The sequence below is a fragment of the Trichophyton benhamiae genome (assembly GCF_000151125.1).
Source record: "Trichophyton benhamiae CBS 112371 chromosome Unknown contig01094.0, whole genome shotgun sequence".
Classification (NCBI taxonomy): Eukaryota; Fungi; Ascomycota; class Eurotiomycetes; order Onygenales; family Arthrodermataceae; genus Trichophyton; species Trichophyton benhamiae.
This window is the reverse complement of record NW_003315093.1, coordinates 345,773-364,247: the sequence shown is the minus strand read 5'-3', so window position 1 is coordinate 364,247 and position 18,475 is coordinate 345,773. Positions and strand designations below refer to the sequence as shown.

At 48.8% G+C, this 18,475-nt stretch overlaps 6 protein-coding genes across 6 annotated transcripts; 4 read left to right on the top strand and 2 right to left on the bottom strand.

Annotated features, from left to right (window-relative positions):
- Positions 1-14: 14 nt before the first annotated feature.
- ARB_01693 (uncharacterized protein) lies at positions 15-395 on the bottom strand (the record flags this gene model as incomplete). Its single annotated transcript, XM_003012139.1, has 1 exon — positions 15-395. The coding sequence occupies one exon, from the start codon at positions 393-395 to the stop codon at positions 15-17; it is 381 nt and encodes a 126-aa protein (XP_003012185.1).
- Positions 396-1,362: 967 nt separating this feature from the next.
- ARB_01692 (uncharacterized protein) lies at positions 1,363-5,068 on the top strand (the record flags this gene model as incomplete). Its single annotated transcript, XM_003012138.1, has 2 exons — positions 1,363-1,983; positions 2,057-5,068. The coding sequence occupies 2 exons, from the start codon at positions 1,363-1,365 to the stop codon at positions 5,066-5,068; spliced, it is 3,633 nt and encodes a 1,210-aa protein (XP_003012184.1).
- A 1,695-nt stretch (positions 5,069-6,763) lies between these two features.
- Positions 6,764-9,818, bottom strand: ARB_01691 (DNA mismatch repair protein (Mlh3), putative; the record flags this gene model as incomplete). The annotated part of the gene is made up of 2 exons (XM_003012137.1): positions 6,764-9,516; positions 9,572-9,818. The coding sequence occupies 2 exons, from the start codon at positions 9,816-9,818 to the stop codon at positions 6,764-6,766; spliced, it is 3,000 nt and encodes a 999-aa protein (XP_003012183.1).
- Positions 9,819-10,890: 1,072 nt separating this feature from the next.
- On the top strand, positions 10,891-12,090 carry ARB_01690 (uncharacterized protein; the record flags this gene model as incomplete). Its single annotated transcript, XM_003012136.1, has 1 exon — positions 10,891-12,090. The coding sequence occupies one exon, from the start codon at positions 10,891-10,893 to the stop codon at positions 12,088-12,090; it is 1,200 nt and encodes a 399-aa protein (XP_003012182.1).
- Positions 12,091-13,260: 1,170 nt separating this feature from the next.
- Positions 13,261-14,172, top strand: ARB_01689 (uncharacterized protein; the record flags this gene model as incomplete). Its single annotated transcript, XM_003012135.1, has 1 exon — positions 13,261-14,172. One exon carries the CDS (start codon positions 13,261-13,263, stop codon positions 14,170-14,172), a length of 912 nt encoding a protein of 303 aa, XP_003012181.1.
- Positions 14,173-15,781: 1,609 nt separating this feature from the next.
- Positions 15,782-16,992, top strand: ARB_01688 (uncharacterized protein; the record flags this gene model as incomplete). The annotated part of the gene is made up of 2 exons (XM_003012134.1): positions 15,782-16,750; positions 16,786-16,992. 2 exons carry the CDS (start codon positions 15,782-15,784, stop codon positions 16,990-16,992), a joined length of 1,176 nt encoding a protein of 391 aa, XP_003012180.1.
- Positions 16,993-18,475: the final 1,483 nt, after the last annotated feature.

The window sequence follows — 18,475 nt, the reverse complement described above, 5'->3', positions numbered from 1 at the left end:
CCATTGAGCTTCCATCAAGCGTGCATGGAACAGAGAGGAGGGCAAAAATACTGGAGGGAGAGACAGGTCTGCTTGCTGTGACTCCAGAAGGTAGACTGCACATGGTGTCCAGCATTCTGGGACCGGGAGGTTTCCTTTCTGACACATACACACGCACGCATACTCTCCCTCCCTGTCTCCCTCTCTTCCTCCCTCTCCTTTCCCATTATTTCTCCAATCTCCATCATCTTCTCCTCTGTCTTCACCTCCATACCTACTCCATCGAGGCAGGACCAAGCCAATTTGATATCACCGGCGCTGCTGGGACCTCGATTGAAGCTTTTTCTTATTGTTGCTTGCATAGCTTGCCCCCATCTGTCCGCCCGCCTTTCCTGTTCCTGGGACCCTCTTTGCATCGTTCACGTTCTCTTCCTGAAACAGCTCGCTATCTGGCTTCCGTAGCCCTGGGGTCCAAGTTGGAGCCTTTGGTGGAGAGAGGTGACGATAGACGGCCGTTCAAGTCTCCTGAGGATCATCAACGCGAGCTGTTGTGACGTTTTTCCATCGAATTAACCTGATCCGGGACGACCCCCGAGGGACAGTTGGAGTATAGAGAGAGCACTGCCTCGCTGGAGTCCTGGACCGACCGACTGACTAGACTCCCTTTTCCCATTGATTCATATTATTGATTATTATCATCACCTCTCCTCCGACTGCTCGCGGGCGTGCCTCCCGTTTCTCTCTAGCAGGCGGTTTCACCTGTGTATATCTCTCGACCAGCACGCGCAAGCTCGCCTCCCGGAGCCGAAGAGCAGGCAAACAGGTGCCAGGCGGATGCTGGCTGTCCTCTAGAGAACAGAAAACATATCTTCTGCTACAAGAAACACCCGAGAAGCACAGAGCATAGAGCTGCACGTCGTGGTGAGTAGTTGGTTTCTTCCACTTCCGGCATCCAGCAAAACCGCCCATTGCGAGGTCACATGTCAGTCGCCACCAGTTGGGTTGACCAGGTTTTTTTGTTGACTGTTCATATTTCCCCAGTATATATTGCCTCCGGAGCAGACGCAGGACGGCCGTGGTCTTATAAGCCACGCACAGCACGCCAGCGCCGGCCGAGGACCGCAGCAGACCGGCAACCCGCGAGCGCAGGCGACGGATCTATGTTGAGGACGCCGGCCGACTATCGAGCCAGAGGGAGCTGTTGATCGCAACCAAGCCGGAGCTTGTCCTCGATCTCGCGCTATTGGGATCTCGAACCGCCCGCGAAGGACGCAGAAGCAGGAGACGAAGGCGGGAGAAGCAGGACGGTCTGACAGCTAGCGGGCTTCTCGTCTTGCTCTTCTCCTTCTGGCTGCCCATTGTTCTTATAGTGCTGCGTGGATCATGGAATCGAACGCCGAATATGTGGCACCCCTGAACCTCAGCACCGCCGCTACTACGACTACTACTACTACTACTACTACCACTACGACGACGACGACGGATTTAGCATCAGCAACTGCTACGACCAGCCCTATTTATACTGCCGCGGACGATGCAGGATCACTGGCCGTGGCGACCAACAACAGACTCATAACTGCATTGAATGCTCAGCTACGGATGACGCCGCCGCTGACACCGCATAGCTCCCGTGAAGAGATGGTCGACCGAAGCGGCCAGGGACGGTCACTGTTCCATAACTACCTGAGAGCCTTCTACCCTTTCCATCCAGACGGACCGATCTCCTCGTCGACTGTGACTCTGCCGCTGGACCAGGGAGACGTCATCCTCGTCCACTCGGTGCATACCAACGGCTGGGCTGATGGTACTTTGCTAGAGACTGGCGCCAGGGGATGGCTGCCAACCAACTACTGCGAGGCCTACGACCCTCAGCAGATGCACCCGCTGCTCAAGGCCCTGATGGACTTCTGGGACGTCATCAGGGGAGGCAGCGGATCCACTCTCCATCAGTTCTCAAACCAGGACTACATGAGAGGCATGATTGCTGGTGTCCGGTTTCTCCTGGTAGGCCTTTTTATGTTTTTGCCCTCGTAACTCTGGATAATATATATCTTTTTTGCTTACCAGTTAAATATAGGAGAAATCAGAATGTCTGACAAGAGACTGCCGGCTCGTGAAGAGAGTCGATGGACTACGGCGGAACCGCAAGGCTCTTCTCTCGGATTTATCGTCCCTCGTCAAACTAGCGAAGCAATTGCAGGACATTGCAAACGGACGGCACTTTGAGACATGTCTGGACAACATCTTCGACCTGATGCTGCTCAAGGCATTCCGCATAGTCACCAGAGGAGTTCGGTTTTTGGACGTTTGGAGTGAAGAAGTCGGGCTTGTAAGGGCACTGGATCATCTGGACAACACAAACTCATCGAATACAATGGACACCATGTTCAAGGGACCTCTTACTCCACCGGTCGATGGCTCCTTTAGCTTCTCGTCTCAACGCGCAACCAGCTCTATCGGCACACCAACCTCCTCTAGCAGCTGGAGAGGCAGCCTCGGTGACCGCAGCTTGCTCAACTCTACCACGATAGTCAGCCAGAAATCCGGCCGTGAAACACCACAACGTCCAGCATCTATCAGAATAAAACGACCATCGCTATCTCACAGAATATCATACAGTGGTCACACAACTAAGAATCCGAATCTAGCTTCAGGACGGTTAACTGCTGCCCATGACGGATTCCTCGGCGTCCTTGGATCATTTATCGGCTTGCATCTACAGTCACCCTCATCAACAGAATTGATAGTCACAACACAAGAAGCTGTCCAGTCCTGTAAGACCCTGCTATCAGTCGTCGAAGAGGTGTGGGAGCGCGATCTACACCGATCTTTCTTACTGGAAAGATCAAAGAATACCATGTACGACCACATCGCTGAGCTCGTCAACGCTACCCAAAACACGTTCCGCACCCCTATTAATCCCGACGATGAGACCATTTTTGTTCCAGGGGATGGAAAACGCCTGGTAGATGCGGCTACCGACTGTGTGCGTGGTGCTGGAGATTGTGTCTCGAGAGCCAGAACAGTCTTGGAGCAGATTGGGGATTTTGAGCTGGAGAACATTGGTCTGGGGATTACCATGCCCAGCACGGAGGATATCACAACACCAACCAACCACAAAGTATTACCAGAAAGGACCGACGAGGTCGCCTCAGCCACAGTTACAAAGCCAGACGATGAACTGTCTATGCGGCCTCTGCCACTCCAAATTCCCGACGGCTCCGTTTCATCCATATCCCTGACACCTTCATCCTTCACTGACGCTTCAACTCTCCGTACCCCAACCTCCCCCTTTGATGAATCTTTTAGTTCCGCCTTCACCGCATTCACGGATTTCAGTGATTCGTTCAATTCAAATTCCGAGCATGACCTCTCTAAATCATTCCATGCATACTCGCCTACCAAATCTACCAACGATGTGCCTTGGCAGCAGGACCCAGCCATCTACATACCACTTCCCCAGGACAACGACATGGATCTTACACTCGAGCCAACTGAAACTGAGAGTACACTGGTTGCCGAAACGCCTACGCGTCCAGTTTCGCCTGCCAGTGTCACCCATAAGTCTCCTAAATCACCTAAATCCCCAATGAAGGAAGACTCTCAAACAGAAGTAGGGTCAACTTCATCCGATGGAGATGAGGACAGCCTGTTAGAGAAGACTTACGCCCACGAGCTCATGTTCAAGGATGGCCAGGTGACTGGTGGCAGCCTCCGCGCTCTGGTCGAGAAGTTAACATGTCATGAATCGACACCCGACGCACTCTTCGTTTCAACATTCTACCTCACATTCCGACATTTCACCACCCCTGTTGAGTTTGCTGAAGTCTTGATCGACCGCTACGACTACATCGGTGAGACCCCCAGAGCTGGAGGACCCGTCCGCCTCCGCGTATACAACGTCTTCAAGGGGTGGCTCGAGGCCCATTGGAGACACGATGTTGATGACATCGCTCTGCCAACGATCCTTAATTTCGCGAGGACTAAACTCCTAATCACGTTGCCTACCGCTGGTAAGCGCTTGATTGATTTGGTCGAAAAGGTTTCCTCCTTACAGGGGCCTGTGGTCCCACGTCTGATCTCCACCGTTGGAAAGACAAATACCTCCATTGCTCAATATGTCAGCCCAGACCAGCCTCTACCTCAGCCCAATATGACTAAGAGCCAGCTCAACCTCTTGAAGCAGTGGAAGAATGGTGGCGCCAATGTCAGCATCCTCGACTTTGATCCCCTTGAGATTGCCCGTCAAATCACGATCAAAGAGTCTCAGATTTTCTGCTCCATCCTCCCGGAAGAGCTTCTCTCCACCGAATGGATGAAGAAGACCGGCTCTTTGGCCGTCAATGTTCGGGCCATGTCTACTCTATCTACAGACATTGCCAACCTGGTCGCCGACTCTATCTTGCAATTGGAAGAGCCCAAGAAGCGAGCAGTGATTGTCAAGCGATGGGTCAAGATTGCCGCCAAGTGCCTTGAGCTAAACAACTATGACACCCTTATGGCCATCATTTGCTCTCTTAATTCGTCCACCATTTCTCGCCTCAAGCGTACATGGGAGATTGTCCCCGCCAAAACGAAGAACCTTTTGGAAAGCCTCCGGGAGATCGTCGATGTGTCCCGCAACTACGCAGTCCTCCGACAACGACTACAAAACCACGTACCACCATGCCTGCCATTTGTCGGAACCTACCTCACGGACCTGACCTTCGTCGATCACGGCAACCAAGATACCCGTACTCTTGCTGGCGACGAGAGCTCCATTGAAGTCATCAATTTCGACAAGCACATGAAGACCGCCAAAATCATCAGTGAGCTCCAGCGATTCCAGATCCCTTATCGACTTCGCGAGGTCCCAGAACTCCAGACATGGATACAGGACCAACTTGTCCGTGTTCGATCTGCCGGCGACAAAAGCTTCCAGCAATACTACCGTCGATCTCTCGTTTTGGAGCCAAGGGAGCGTGCAGTTACGCCCCGCGGATCTCCAACCGAACCCAGTCCCTCCCTGTTCGCTAAGGAGAATACGAAGGAAAAGTTCGACTTCTTAGCCTGGACTCATGGCTCCAAACTCAAAGTTCCAGCTGCGTGATGATGATACCTTTTGTGTTTAACTCTCATCTTCAACATCTTATGCCGTATTCCCCTGGATCTACTCCCGACCTTCCCCCTTAAACTTATGTTTTATGATTTTATGACCTTCATGATAGTACCTTTTCTCCTCTGGCTCGACTCTCCCTCTCTCCCTCCATTTCTCTACCGCCGCCGTACAAAGATCTCTTCCCATTTTTCTCCATACGGACATACTCTTTCCTCACTTACAGGAGGCTTTTCTTTATCTGCCTTTTTTATTTTTATTTTTCGTTGCTTTTTAACCTGATATCCCATACCACCTTAGTTGTCAATACGTTTATGTTTTTCCTGCAAATTCAACTGTTTATTTAAGCAATTTGCTCCACCTGTTTGTTATATACTTATGTTATCTAGAGCTGAAGGTGGTGGAAATACCCCGTTGGGCGGCTGCTTGTTTTTTCTCTTATGGCTTGTTCTTTTTTCCACACCCATGGCATCTAGGTTGTTTTTTTGTTTTATGTCTTGACGCGTCCTGTTAATCATTGGTGCGTCTATCTACATGAGGAAGCACGCGAGTGCGGTTTTCAAAATGGCGAGGTGGACCGGACCAGGGCATGTATACCCATTTCCTTACTTTTCAGCTACTTTGTGGGTCAGGGGGAAGGCAGGACACTAAGTATTTAGAAAAAGGCAGATTTAATGTTTAGTACTTATTCGATTCTCATCAAGGACCCTGTGCATTCGTGTAAATCTCTCGCTTCCTTTTCCTTTGTCGCTCTGTCTCGAGAGGCGCCGGCCGAAAGCCCCCCCCCTTTTTTTTTTTTTTGCAAACTAAACGATTTGCAGTACGTAATTCCCTCAGCATTTCAAAATAAACCGTGGCTGACATGCGAGGATGGATCTATTTCCTTCGGGCATGTGCCGACAGCGAGTTATACATGTGTCTGGCGGTGATATTATACCTCTGCATCTTAAGGCTTCGCAGGCCAACGTCGTTCGAGTCGGTCAAGGTCGCGCTAAAGATTAACCGGCTGCAGCTGCCACAGCTGCAAGATGCAGGGCAAGCGACGTCCCGGCATTCCCCTGCCACCTCCCATGTACGACCAGGCCACCCTCTGCATCTTGCACCGCATATTGCATGGCCTGTCCCCTGCCTGCCCCCGGCTCGCGCTCATGGCGGAATCCGCGGGATACTTAATCACATGACCAATCAAAGCTGCAGATTCTCATTCATTTGCATCTGGGCGGTTAAGGGGATACGGTAAGGCGACTGTGTGATGGCTCAGGGATGCGTGCAGCAACGGCCAGAAATATTCGGGGGTTGCTTTTTCCCATTCCGTATTCACAGCTTCCCGGTTGGCTTATGCTCGAAGGCGAAGCAAAAATGGCCCGTCTCAGGTGTCCTCTGCCGTGTTGAACACGGCGGGTGTTGGCTGCGGCTTCAGTGTAATTGGGAGCTCCAGTGAGATATCCCCAGATAATCACCAAGCGGGTATGTAAGGCCCAAGTTTGAGATCCAACACCTGTCACAGCCCCAAAGATCGGCCCGTACCAGTTGTCCAACTTTAAATATAGCAAAAGAAACATTTCAACACCCAAAAAGTATGAAAAATTACCAAAACTATGAATCTATACTCTGTGCAACCCGGGTATAATCATACAGGGTCAAATTTCTCTGCCCAAAAATTATATAAATAAATATATGCCATATGGTTCATGTCAAGTGGGAATCGTCCTGCCACTTGCTGAAAGCAATGACAAAGTCCGAGCAGGGTTCTGCTGGTTCGAAATCAGGATGACTTGTGCTGGTCATATGATCCAGGGATGATGATGTGCCCAATTCAGGAGGGCTGCACATTGAACCGGCAGGTTGACTTCTGGATCCCAGGCTTATTATCGGTACCATTGATGGCCTGCCATGGGCACACTGGAATGGAAAAGCACATTTTGCCAGTCGAGACACAAGGTTCTGGCATTCAGATACGGAAAGCACATCATTAAACATGATAGCTGACCGACATGAACGGGAGACTATCAGATCAACCATCTTCTTTGGACAACCGCTGATGCGCTGCAGCCAACAGTGATGGGTTTCGGCCATTCCGAGGCCGTTTTCAGTAAATCCCTGGCTTCCACACTCTTCCAGTGCTGATCTGATAGATGGTTTGGAAATCTCTGTTGGATCCCAGATCTCTGAACGAAGCATGTCAATGGCAAGCCTAGGCTCTACTCGACATCGTTCAGTTATTAGAGTTGGCAAGCCCCTCACCACAAGGGAATAATACCCCTCTGCCTCCCTTAGGACTTGATACAGGCAGCCCCAGGAAGAAAAATACCCGGAGCGTGCTTCGAATAATCTTGCTTCCTGAGCTGGTATCCTGAAGCTTATGGGTGTTGGTAGATTAGTGGTATCAACATTACCAGAGGGTGAGAGATTACAGAGTGCAGCAAACAATTCCTCCACGCGGCACCTCTCATCAGCAGCATGTTGATCAACCAGCACTAAGGCTTCCTCACCCTTTCTCCCCTCGCAAAGTAGGGAGGTCCGGAGTAAGATGAACTTCTGATCAACTTGAGCGATGACTGTTGCCTTTTTGAGGGCACATTTATTGAGCCGGCTGCCAGATCTTCCCATCAGCCCCTCCAGTGTACTACCACCTTGGAGATTCTGGCAGCCTAGACAATGGGAATCTGTGGTGACCTTTGAGGACCACTTTTCAGTGTAGCGTATATGCGATGTCGTGGATGGAATGGGAAGTTCTGGTAATGGGAACGTAGGATTCTTCCAGCTTTTGAAAAGCGAGTCAAACCAATGGGATGTTTCATTCCTTTTCTGACCCTGGTCATCATTTCCTGAGGGGTAGATAGCCGTAAGCCGTCGGACTGTGGATGGGCTATTTGGAGCTTGCTTGAGCACCTCGGGTTTGCGTGGTACTGTCTGCCCAGTGCGTTTGTTGACGTATATGGTCCTTTTCGTTAGAGGGTCCGTCCAAGACATTAGCTCATCTTGCGGCTTTATAGGACAGGGTGGTGTAGAATGCTCGTATACGGGGCCTATTTCTGTAATTGTTTCCGTGTCTGTGGTATCAGATAGTGTCTGGTCAACGCTTTCACCTCCATGTTCTGGGGCAGGTTCAGGGGTTGGAGAAGATGGGTTGATGCCGCATATACCAGTATCCCTCTTGAGTGCTGGTTGGGATTTACTTCTCGGTAAACCTGCGCAGATATCATCATAAAAACCTCCTCTTGCGCCTTTAACCCTTGACCACGATCCAAAATCCTTAAATGGGAGTGCCTTGACGTCTGACGGCTGCAGCTCCACGGGATGACCTTTCCACTTATCAAAAGTAGTAGAGTCCTTTCTTCTAGGAGACGATTCGTCATGCCGACGTTTAGCTTGGGTTGGTGCAGATTGTGGAATGCCAGGCCCAGGCAAATGGTCTTGTCTACCCCCCTTAATACCTTGCGGATGCCGGGATAAGAAATGGTATTGTTCTAAGAACTGGCGAAACAACGCCTTGATAACTCCAAGAAGTTTCTGGATGGATATTTTGGGCTGAAAGGATTCATAGCCCTGCGAATCAATGCAGCTGGTCTGAGTTGTGGAAACTTGGACGTAAAACTGTGGCCATCTATTGACACCCTTGGATTTGGTCTTTATCATATTGATAGAAGAACTTGTGGGTGCATCTGTATCCCCTACGGTAGCCATTTTAATCCCACCACTAACACCAAGAGAAGAATGCTCCAGTCCAAAGTCAGAGGACGCGAATAACTGGTTGATTTCAGAGAACAGCACATTTGCGTCTCCAAGGGGATCAACTGGGTTAATTCCAGATGAAATGAATTGTACCTGCTTCGTTGGGCCAGGTTGCAGAGATATTGCAGCCTCTACCCAGATATCGGAGCTTCGGGCTGATGCCGCAACCCATGACGAAAAATCCGAGGGAGTAATATATCCTGCATTCCCCAGAATTGAACGCACACGATCCAAATCAAAAGAATGTTGGTCTTCATCCTTTATTACCTGCCGAAGGTCAAGGGCATTCCGTCCTTTACCTCGAAAAATCTGTTTTCGTGACCTAGATGCATCAACGATGTACACCTTGACCGGCTTTTGAAATGCAAGCAAAAGTCCTGTTATCGCTCTTTTCAGGCCATCCCATTCGCGGTCAATATCTTCATTTCTGCGAAGATCCTGTATGCGGCGTTTAGCTCGGACCGGGAGATTGCTAAAAAGGTCATTTACGGCGACTCTTGTGCCATGCTGGGGGTGTAAGAGGTCATGCTGAATGGGTGCCGGACACAGCCTTGAAATAAGTTTTGAATGTCGGAATATGACTGAATTTGTTTCCTGAAATGAAATATTATGGGATGTTATTGTGACTAAGGCCATGGATATCAAAGATGAGATAAATATGCCTTTGCGACCATATACTTGGCCTGTGGTATAAAACTTTGAGGTGTCTAGTCGCTAACCATCAGCACCGGTATTAAATAAGAAGGTATCTGCGGCACATACGATGTAACTTTCCGAGGCCTCCATTTTCATGAAATTCATTTGGAGGTATCCCAATGCCGTCATCTTCCACAGTACAAGCGCCTTTCTGGAAATCAACGTTCACCATGACCGCCGATGCATTGGCATCGAGAGAATTTTTGATAAGTTCAACTATAACACTGTTGAGGCTCGTCACGATTGATGAGGACCTAATCTGCCCTGCCACATCCCGAGGAAGCATGCGGATTATCGGGACATTTGAATCCATAGTACTCCGTGTAGTATCAGGGTGATAAACCCTTCTGTCCTTCACCCACAGATCGTGCCTAATCCAAAAAGAAATTGTCCAAAAAAAATTTGCTTAGGGTAGCTGTGCTTTTCAAAAGATGATAAATCAAACGAGTGAACCGCGGGTATCAAGCACACCTAAGCATATATTCCGGTGTTTGGTTTGGTTTATGGCTGCGCCTGTAGGAAGGAACGCTCTGGAGTGGCGGTATAAATTGATGGGTTACCCTTTCTCCAAAGGAGCTAGTAGGCGAGATCGCTTTATAGGTGATTCATCGCCCTGAAATACCATGGCTGGCAGTAGAAAGTTCCTTCAATTCGTCCCGGGGCACTTTGACACCAGCCTACGTCCAGCGTGGTAGCGAAATGGCTGAGGACCCGCAAGATGAGCGTATGTCTCCAGGTATGTCACATTTCCTGAGCTGCAAGGAGACACGGCAGGGTCTGTATCCGGCGAGTTAACGTGAATATAAATATACAACAGGAAGCAGGGACAATATATGTGAATGTCTTTTTCTCTTCCTCCGTTGTTGTCGCCTCCAAAGACTGGGCCGTAGCGATATCACGTGTTCAAGTTATACTTTACGCTGACTAAGCGCGTCAGGTCCCCCCAGACGTCCCAGATCTCGAAGGTTGTTTGATAAGGAAGACCAGCAGGCAAACGAGACGACACGGGAGACACCGCATCCGCAGCGACAAAGGACCAGGATAGAGCGAGGGTGTCTGGGAGCAAACGGTGGCCCTTGCTGGTATTCATATATATATATATAAGGCTGCACCGAGGCTGCCTGCGCTGCCGTCGCTCAAGGCCAGGTCTCTCCGGGCGACATCAGGGAAACGAGGCAGAAGACATCACGACGACACTTGTTTCACCATACCAACGTTTACGAAGGAGACGGGTTAACTACCAGCTGTCTAAATATGACAAGTGCAGAATCATCACCTGGTATGCTCTAGCGGCAGACTCAAAGAGAATCTAAGCCCTTAGTTTGCGGAGAAGCTAACATGCAGCTACAGATCGCCATGCAAGACGACGACCATTCTCCCACTGGATGAAACGCCTTACCAATCTCAAGAGCTCCTCGTCTGACAGCAACCCCAACAATGCATCGAACAAGCGAAACGGAGCCAGTACGCTCACTAAAAACAGGAAGAATAACAATCCATATCTATCCGGCCCAATAGATAGAAGCTCTGGAGAACATACGAATGGCCACCTCTCCTTCTCTGAGCCGGCAAACAGCATACGACCCAGCCATTTGTCCCAGTATGATGACCCATCTCCTACGACTGGGGATAAATCCGCTGCTCCCACGCTCTCTACGACTGGCGAAACCACTGTCTCTGATGCAGGCTATTCCAAAGCCGGTACCTGTGCTACCGGCGGCAATGGCTTTAATCCTGCTGGTGGTGGAGAAGGTAGCACATTTTCATCCCCGTCGCCGTCAGTTCGCTCGCTGACGACGACTCTTACGACGATTCAATCGGCAGCTCCGTCAACGCAGCTCAACGCAGCCCAAAATGCGAATCACTATTCCGCTGGTATGGGCAACGAACACCACAGTGGATCTCACCATGCCACTACCCAACATCCAGGTGTCCAATTTACGCATCAGTTTCCTACATCACCAATTACAGCCGTTCCGCCACATCTTGCCGTGAATCCAAATCCCACGACATATTCGAGCGCCACAGCAAACAACCTGCTGACAGATAACGCTTCTGTTCTTACCCTGGCATCATCTTCCAAGCGTCGACGACGAAATTCTCTTGACACGAATGCGTCGGTTCTAGCACTTGCGCCCTCGTCTCTCTTTAGCGGCAGTCGTGAAAGCTTACCGCTTAGTATGTTGAGCGGTCATGTCGGTGGTGTTGTTGGAGTGGACCAAAGCAGCTCGTCTACACATAACGTAGCGGGTGTGCTAAACCGAGGCGGGGCTTCTAATAATGAAAGAGCCAGCGTCCATTCCATGTCTGGAATACTCGCCACAGACCGGAGCAGTGTGAGAAGCGGTATACATTCACACCACGGCCGAAACGACAGCATCACCGGAAGTATTGGGATGCAGGTTGGCAGCGCCCTCCCTGGAACATCTGGACGGGTCAGTCGCCGTGGATCCGGCTGGGGTGAGATTGTTGATTCTGAGGATACGGGTGATGAAACTCAACGTGAGGAATCCGATAAAGACGCCGACGGCAAAGAACATGCAGACGAGAAGTCAGCAGCAGAGAAAGATAAGAAAGAATGCTAGCAGCGCCACCCAGACCATTGCAATAGGTCCTGTTTACCCCTAATCCCTTACATTTTTTCTATACGTTCCACATCACTTCTTTTTCCTTTAACCTCTGTTGCATGTATACCCCTGAGTTTTTTCTCGTTATCTCTTTGTAGCCCATACTGCTTATTTTGACTTATGATTATCACCATTACTGACCCAATCACCGTTGACCACTGTTTTCAATGTTTATATGCGTACGACATTCCCCCCTGCAAGTTGGAGGTTATTTATTTTTGTTGTATTTAGATATCACCCCAGTTCTTCTCCTCTTTAGCATCCAGTTCGGCCTTGTTAATGACATATGTATTTTCCATTTGCCTTGATAGCTTACAAGTCTTCGTTGGGAATGACTTACACAGCTATATCTCCGCGCAGCTTACTTCAAAACAGCTAACCCTAGCATCTATGTGCCTTTCCCTTTCACCTTCCTTCCAACCGGATGCGGCTCGCAATATCTAATGGGATCCAGAAAGAATAAAAACAAAATGCCACAGACTAGCCAGCAAGACAGGTTCTGGATGAACAACTGACCTATTCAAGGAGTCCTGTCTCTATGCCCACGTACCCCCTGATTCATGTACTGCGCCGTTGCGAGCCTACCAAAATCACATTAGTCTGGTGTTAGTCGACCTCTGTTATTACAAGCGCCCGTCAAGGCAGCGCCATGCCCACCGTGGCATGGTCTTGATGGCTCGCAGGCCGAATAGCCGCAGCACGCTGTCCAATCCAGGCCTGACACTCCTGGGGCGATCGACGAACGGAATTTTCCTTGGTTTGTTTTTCGAGCTGAGTCTGACTCCCTGCTTCAACGACTCCTTCGCGATGTGGAGGATCACCCGAAAACGACCATAGGCTCACAGCCTCGTGTGATTATTGGTCCGTGGAGGTCGATATAACCCACACTGGGATGGTCAACTCGGGTCCATCTATTTGCTATCAATTAGTTAATACGCACCAGCTGATAAGAATGGGCGGATCATCGATGGCATTGCATAAAGCCAGCAATGCCTCGCTGATTCCCATCTACACCAAGCGTCTGCGTCAACTTCGGCTGCACTTCTTCAGCCGGCTGTTTCAAATTTCCTGTGGCCGTTTCCCTTTCATTAGCTTACCCTCTGTGCCAGTCTGGTCTTTCACGCCGTCATGGCAAGCAAGGACTTGCTGAATGGGAGCCACCGTGGTATGGTGAAGCGTATAGTTGACGCATTGGATAGGGAGGAGAAGGGCTATGGCACGGAGGCAGAGTCTCCAGTACCACAGGCAAACAGACTGGCAGATGGGCCAACAGACGTGCAAATCAATGGGCTGGTTAGCGTTCCCACCGACGACCAATTAGATGGGCAATCGAATGAGCGGGCAAATGGAACCCGGAGAACCGCTACTTCGTTAAGTCAGCCGCGTCTTTTATCGACACACTCGAAGCTCAGGACATTCAGAGTCTTGACTGGCATTGATACACCTGCAGGCCTCGCTACGGCCAGTCTAGTCCGTCGACCAGCGTCTAATGTTGGCATATATACCCGCGTCGTCAACGCTGAAGCTCGTTATAAACGGGAATACCGCTTTTTTACGCTCCTAATAAGTTGTTGCTTGGGGATACAGGTGATCGTCGCTGCAGCACTGACAGCCTTGGGCGCTGGGAACGGTCCGCGTGTTTTGGTTACTATATTCGGAGCAGTTAATACTGGTATTGCTGGGTACTTGACATATTTGAAAGGGTCTGGCCTGCCGAATAGAAAGCGCTATCACCAGTCGCAATATGCCAAGATAAGGCAGCACATTGAACAGAGAGAACGCGACTTTTGCCTGGAAAACTGTGAGCTTGACGTTCATGAGGAGATCCGGCATATTCAACACCTGTACGAAGAAGTTCAAGAAGATGTGGAGGCGAATACCCCAGAAAGCTTCTCCGGCGTAAAAAGATTCCAAGCAAATCAACCAGTTCTCCCCTTACCGACAATTAAGAATGAAAAAGATGGAATTTCAGGGAAAGAGGCACTGAACAATGGAGTCAGTATTCCTTCACCTGTATTGAAGGCAGGAGCTGCACCCTAGAGCTATACATATGCCTTGGTTTGTTTGTTATGATTACGAAGGGGGTTTTGTATATATATTATTTTGAGCGTACCGGAGATATGTATATTGTTAGGATCGTCTAGATAGGATGGATTTAACCTTATAACTTATAGCACATATGACTATCTATTTTTTATCTATTACTATCTCCAGCTGGCTTTGACTTCACTAGTTATTATCATGAGCACCGCAAAATGCTCAAGGGGCTCACGATGGCACTTAATTAATCATACAGCAGTGCCACAGAATAAGGTTTAAAGGAAAAATATGTATTCTAATTAACTTATTTGGAGCATGGAAATCGTTTCTACAGAGTACCTGAACATGGTAGTGTTGTTAAAGCTGCTCTTCGCAGTTCCCCATATTCCTAGCGAAACAGCGCGAGAGCGACACAAGGCGGTGGGCGCATATGTTGTGAGTTGGCTCACACAACAGATTGATTACCCATTATATGAACGAGTCGTGGAGGCAATTCTTCTGATGGAATCAGCCTATGGCCTCTACAACACTATTAGAACGCGGTTCCTTGAAGATATGCTGCGTTTGAATGTTCTTGATCCAGATGGACTGACAAGGGTTTATTACAGACGCCTGTCGAGATAATACAACACTGGGAGGCCTGTCATACACTGAAATGAGCGGACTTTGCAGCCATCCCGCAGTATATTGGGAGGCCGATAGCATCCTACTGCAACCTTACGCAGACGGGATATTCTGTCCGCCAATCCATGGAGTAACCAGGAGAGGTGAAAGGGGCAATAAGCCATTAACTTCTTGTTGAATAACAGTGCTCCTTAGATTGATTGATATTAGCGCCGCACATAGGATCGAGACGTAGCGCTGATGCACCTGGCAGGGTGTGCTTGAAGCTGTACTCCGTATAGAATAACATATGGCGTAGTTAATGGACGCGTGGGCGAAAGGGAATCTTTGCCTGGAGAGCGGACAGCGAAGTTTAACTATTTATAGCGACTAGCGGGCGGGTTCAGGGGGCTCGGGAAGCGGGAGATGACTAAGCAGCACCTTTAGCCACGCCCAGCAACGACCGCAGGGGCGAGCTTTCGTCACCGGGCCGCAGCTAGCAGCTAATACGTGGCAGCCTATTCTTCTGCTTCTTCAGCCTTTGGACAGACATAAGTAATGGCATTGGTAAGGACCATTGGCTGAAGAGAGTGCAAATATCATAGCCGGAAGCCTGTGTTATGCCGCGGTACCTTCCGGAAGCTACAGGGGGCAGTATAAATTCTGTGACAGTTGTCTAAACCGCCGGATACCTATGACAAAGAACATTACAGAGAGACGCGATATATGCCGCCGGAGGTCTCGAAACGCCTGTCTGCAATGTAAGAAACGTAAGGTGAAGGTATGTGTAGCCATGGGTTTATTTATCTTCGACGTCTTACGCAACCGCTTAACCACGGACCCATAGTGCGACGAACAGGCGCCATGCTGCCACAACTGCAGATATCGGCAGACAGAATGCAGCTTTCAGGCATTTACAATGCAATACCCTACGAGTATAGACAGAAGGACACTGAAACCTAGTCAAAGGACTTTGAGGCCATTTCCTGCTACTGCGGAACTCCCGATGTTCGAGGCCAAACAGCAAAACAATTTTATACCCCTAGACCCGGCGTACCAACAAGAAACTAACCCTCACTGGACCGCATCAGATTGCTCTGGAACTACTAATTATGCTCCAAACCTTGACTTGATCACCTATTCTGCGAATGTGCCGCGCCCATTAAGTTGCGCGTCTCATCTACTCCCTGAAGAGCATGAATTATTGCATCATTATGCTACAACCGTCTTTGAATCGCTAGCAGACTATGAGGCATATAGACCAATATGGCAAGTTGTTGTCCCGCGAGAAATGCAGTCTGTTAGCTTCTTGAAGCACGGGATACTAGCAATATCGGCTCTACATATACACTATCTTCGCTTTAGAGCAACTAAACAAAAGGGACTAAGTTCAGAGGAACTCTTGCACAAGGAGTTAGCCCAGAAACATTACCAAGCAGCGGTAATGGAGTTTGGGTCACTGTTTCCAGAAGACCTATCCAACACTAATGCCGCATTTGCTTTCTCACATTTGACGATTTTCTTCGCTTTCGGTTCCGCTCAGCTATCAGGTTATGGAGCTCCAAGGCCAAATGCAATTGATGATTTACTGAGCTTATTTGCCTTAACTAGGAAAGCCATGGCATTTTTGAAAATGAGATGGGAATTACTAGTAAAAGGAGACATGGGAATACTCCTTCAGCGTGGCCCTGAGATTACGAACAGAAAGTACCTACCAACAGATGCTGTTGTCGCGCTCGAATTGCTAGAAGAACTGTGCAACGAAAGGGTATCGAGTAATCGGGAAATTTCGGGTTCGTTTAACGAAAGTGACCACGATATCAAGGCCGGATATCGTCGTGCAATTGAGCAGCTATGGGACTGCTTTGTCATGTTAGAAACAAAACGGAAGGACTGGGGCATGGCCCTCCGATTTCCTATGATATTTCCTGACTCCCTTTTTCCATGCTTCAGAGCTCGGGAACCACTGGCAATGGTAATACTTGCATACTACTGTGCACTATTGCGCAGAGCACCGGTACGATGGTGGGCGGATGGCTGGAGTACACAAGTTATCCAGACAATATTCTACATCTTGCCTCAAGACTGGAGGTATGCTGTGTCCTGGCCGATGAGTACTTCCGGAATTTTGTCTTCAGAGCTACAGCTAAGAGAATAGGCATGTTTCTAACTGGAATATCTATGTCAAACCCGACTACTAGAGCATCTTCGAACTAACTGATTGACTAATAAAGATATATTTGTCAAAACGTAGAGGGTGCCTTGATTTATCGAGCGATACCTGTTACCCTATCGGTGCAAGGTAGTCAACGGAGTATATCAACAGTATCTTTATATTTGTATGAAATGTTTCCATGTAAGGCCATAGGTATTTACTATTAAGATCTATTCCTGATAAAACTTTAAGAGTTGGGGATTCTAAACCTTAATCAAAGCCTCACACAACCCAAGTCAGCGGGCTTAGTAATCAGAAGTTTCCTTCAACTACCTCGATTGTTCTTCCCATCTTTCTCTTTTACATATCTCTGATAACGTTGAAATTTACCTTCACCTGATTGGCATAACCGGGAAAGTATGGGTATTCCCACGGTGGCAGAGTACAGAAAAAGAACAGAAATACCCAAAGGAAGCCAAATAACCTGCGCCATAGCCGAATCCCAGGCTCAAACCTGCCTCTAAATTGCGGACAGTGGTGTCTTAAAAGTTGTTTAAGACCATATTCTCCAAGGGTTCCCCAGAAGTTGAATATTAAAAATAGCGAAAAATTGTATATCCTCTCCACAGATTCTGATTTATCTTTCACGCTCCAGGATACCAAGACATGAATGATAGCCGAGGCCATGAAGATAAAAAAGGCAAGGAAGACTTTTTCTCTAGGAGAACCAGGCTTGAGTCCCAGTACACGCCGCGACAAATACCGCCCCCACTCCAACTGAGAAACTGATCCAATTTTATGCCAGAAAATACCCCAGAATCTCTGCAGGCTGTACGCCTCACCTGGACTTCCCCAGAGCCATGGCCATTCGCTTGGTATATCCACCCCTAAGACTCCCACAAACAGTATCGCAAGTATTGCATGACCTATGGTAAGAAAAACGAAAGACTCCCACGCCCAATGCACGCAAAAAACTGCTCGGATTAAAACTGGATGATCTGGTTTAAAGCCAAAATAGTATCGAAAGGATACTCTCCATTTCATGGGCAACGGATAGAGAACCAGAGCAACCACGACCTCACCCGTGAGATATAGGATTCCAAGTAAAAAAACAAGGCCAACTTTTTGGAACACAAAAGTGAGTCGTTTTTGCCATGACACCGAGTTTTTTTGACCAAGTTGGCAGACCCTTAGTCTTCGTGGATTCCCCCATAATTTCAAACCGAGGTAAAGAATGTCATGATTTACTGACTGGTTTGCAACGGGTACAACCCATGGTTCGAGCAGAAGGCCGGCGCTTTGGTGGATAATTCCGATGACGCATAAAAAGGCCCAAAGCCAATCGATACCGGCAGGCAGACGATTCGACGTGATAAATCCAAGGGTAAGGCTGCCAGTCAGGAGGAGGTAATATATATTTCTTCCCAGGCCAGGTTGATGACTGAAGGCAAAGATGAAAGGGAGAACAGACACAGCAACCCAAGCTATAGGAATTAAAATGCCCAAGATCGATGTGATACCAGGAACAGATATGACAAATTTGAA